The sequence below is a fragment of the Pelmatolapia mariae genome, linkage group LG3_W (genome assembly GCF_036321145.2).
Source record: "Pelmatolapia mariae isolate MD_Pm_ZW linkage group LG3_W, Pm_UMD_F_2, whole genome shotgun sequence".
NCBI lineage: Eukaryota > Metazoa > Chordata > Actinopteri > Cichliformes > Cichlidae > Pelmatolapia > Pelmatolapia mariae.
In genome coordinates, this window is record NC_086229.1 from 15,291,938 (window position 1) to 15,294,541 (window position 2,604).

The 2,604-nt window shown below is 40.9% G+C and overlaps 1 protein-coding gene across 1 annotated transcript; it reads left to right on the plus strand.

The window, feature by feature from the left end:
- Window positions 1-244: 244 nt before the first annotated feature.
- On the plus strand, window positions 245-1,392 carry LOC134620841 (gastrula zinc finger protein XlCGF8.2DB-like). The gene is made up of 2 exons (XM_065470125.1): window positions 245-1,155; window positions 1,352-1,392. The coding sequence occupies exons 1-2, from the start codon at window positions 264-266 to the stop codon at window positions 1,390-1,392; spliced, it is 933 nt and encodes a 310-aa protein (XP_065326197.1). The 5' UTR covers window positions 245-263.
- Window positions 1,393-2,604: the final 1,212 nt, after the last annotated feature.

The window sequence follows — 2,604 nt, forward strand, 5'->3', positions numbered from 1 at the left end:
CACTCACGAAAGGGGCGGAGAAAATAAGTATAAATACTTATTTAATAAAAGCTCACAAAATACCACTAATAAAAGCCCGGTTAGAATAATGTATTTCCCACAAATCACTACCTCTGTTTTTGTCTCTGTCACTGCAGGACCAACGTGGATCGAGAAGTCAGCGCTCTCAGGAGGCCGACAATTTTGTTGAAGAAAGAAGTGGAAGAAGAAAATGCAACCGTGACGAGTTTGGGAAAGATTTTACTGTGAAAGCTTCCCTAAAAATGCATCAGGTCATCCACACCGCAGAGAGACCGTTCAGCTGTGGAGACTGTGGAAAGTCTTTTACCACGTCTGGAAGCTTAAAAACACACCAACTAATCCACACCGGAGAGAGACTGTTCAGCTGTGGAGACTGTGGAGAGTCTTTTACCCACTCTGGAAGCTTAAAAACACACCAACTCATCCACACTGGAGAGAGACCGTTCAGCTGTGACGAGTGTGGAAAGTCTTTTACGCAGTCTGGAAATTTAAAAACACACAAACTCATCCACAGTGGAGAGAGACCGTTCAGCTGTGATGAGTGTGGAAAGTCTTTTACCCACTCTGGAAGCTTAAAAACACACCAACTCATCCACACCGGAGAGAGACCATTCAGCTGTGGAGACTGTGGAAAGTCTTTTACCACGTCTGGAAGCTTAAAAACACACAAACTCATCCACACTGGAGAGAGACCGTTCAGCTGTGATGAGTGTGGAAAGTCTTTTACCCACTCTGGAAGCTTAAAAACACACCAACTCATCCACACCGGAGAGAGACCATTCAGCTGTGGAGACTGTGGAAAGTCTTTTATCCACTCTGGAAGCTTAAAAACACACAAACTCATCCACACTGGAGAGAGACCGTTCAGCTGTGACGAGTGTGGAAAGTTTTTTACCACGTCTGGAAGCTTAAAATCACATCAACTCATCCACAGTGGAGTTAAAGCGTACACCTGTGATCAGTGTGGCAGAGCTTTTACTCACAGTAACAGCTTACAGAATCATCTAGTTACCCACTCTGGCATTAAGGCGTACAGCTGTGACATTTGTGGAAAAACTTTCAGCCGGATAGGGAGCCGAAACATTCACCTACGCATTCACACCAGACATGATGTGTACAGCTGTGATCAGTGTGGTAAACAGTTTACCACAAACACAGAGTTACGACGTCACATGTTTACCCACACTGAGGAACGACCTTATAAATGTGACCTGTGTGAGAAGACTTTTAAATCTCCACATTACCTGAAAGCACACCAACAGATCCACACCAGAAAGACTCTACAAGTGCAGTTACTGTGAGGTATGTATTTATATTTTTATCTTGTCAGCCCGACTGTTTGAAACAACTCTGCTCATCAAAGTGTGTTAGCATGTTAGCAATTCTACTGCATGGAAAGGCAGCTCTGAATGATTATTCAGACTCTAATCACAGGTTTTTAGGGATAGTGTTGGAGAATTGTGTTATTGTTATTGTAGCATTAAACTAGTATTACTTTAATGTTTTTACTCTTATCGTTTTTATAGCACATTAAATTGAGCTGAGTGCGATAATGTAAACAGTAAAATGTAATTGGACTTTGGCAGAGATGCTCTTTATTTCAGGTGACGTTCAGGATAAAAATGTCAAGGACTGACTTACACTGTCTTTGTGTTTTTGTTTAGAAGCAGAGCGACACAGATGGATCAAGTTCTCAACCCTGTCATCGCTGTGGGAAAGACTTTTGTTGTGACCTTTGTGGAAAGACTTTAAGTCATTGAAGGACTCTGAAAATACATCAACGTAGACACACTGGAGACAAAATGAACTACTGTAAAGAATGCGGGAGAGGCTTCACCACTTCAAAGGACTTCAAACAATATGAACTCCTTCACAGTGGCGTTAAAAAGCATGTCTGCGATCAGTGTGGGTCATCCTTCATCAGTGCACGTCAGCTTGAAAAGCATAAACGAGTCCACACATGAGAGAAACCATACAAGTGCAGACACTGTGACAAAACCTTTTCACAATCATGTGATCATACTAAGCATGAACGCAGACACATGAAAGAGAACTTCATCACGGCGCCCCCCGTATGCGGCAGCCTGTTACAGCAGCTCTGCTCGTTCTGAGTTTCTTTCTTTCTTATTTTTTTCTTCTTGTAATTTTTTATAACTAACGTATTAGTAATTAGATAACAAATTTCCCACGTGTGGGACTAATAAAGGTTATCTTATCTTATCTTATCTGTGAAAGAGTTTGAGTAATCTCAGTTCATACTCCACTCAGAAACGATTCCATGTTACAAAAAAACTGTTACGTCTTGATTCATGCTTTTACATTAATCTTGTAAACAGTACATTTCCATAATGACTGAAACCGGCCCAATGAATGAACAATGGGCTGTGAGGTCAATTTCTTCATCATTAATATGCAAATTCTTATGAGCATTGATCAACAACCACTGGTCAATGGCCATGAGTACCATTCACAGAGTAAAAATTTGCATAATGATTATGAAGTTTACTGTTACCAATGTTCAAAAACATTTACTAAATTATCTTCTCTGTGCAAACATCAGCATGATGCAGGACTGAAATCATT

Excerpts from the sequence above, each read along its gene's own strand:
- LOC134620841 (XM_065470125.1), top strand. The coding sequence starts at position 264 with ATGCATCAGGTCATCCACACCGCAGAGAGACCGTTCAGCTGTGGAGAC. Across the intron at positions 1,156-1,351 it reads GTACAGCTGTGATCAGTGTG|CCCGACTGTTTGAAACAACT; the intron begins GTAAACAGTTTA and ends TTATCTTGTCAG.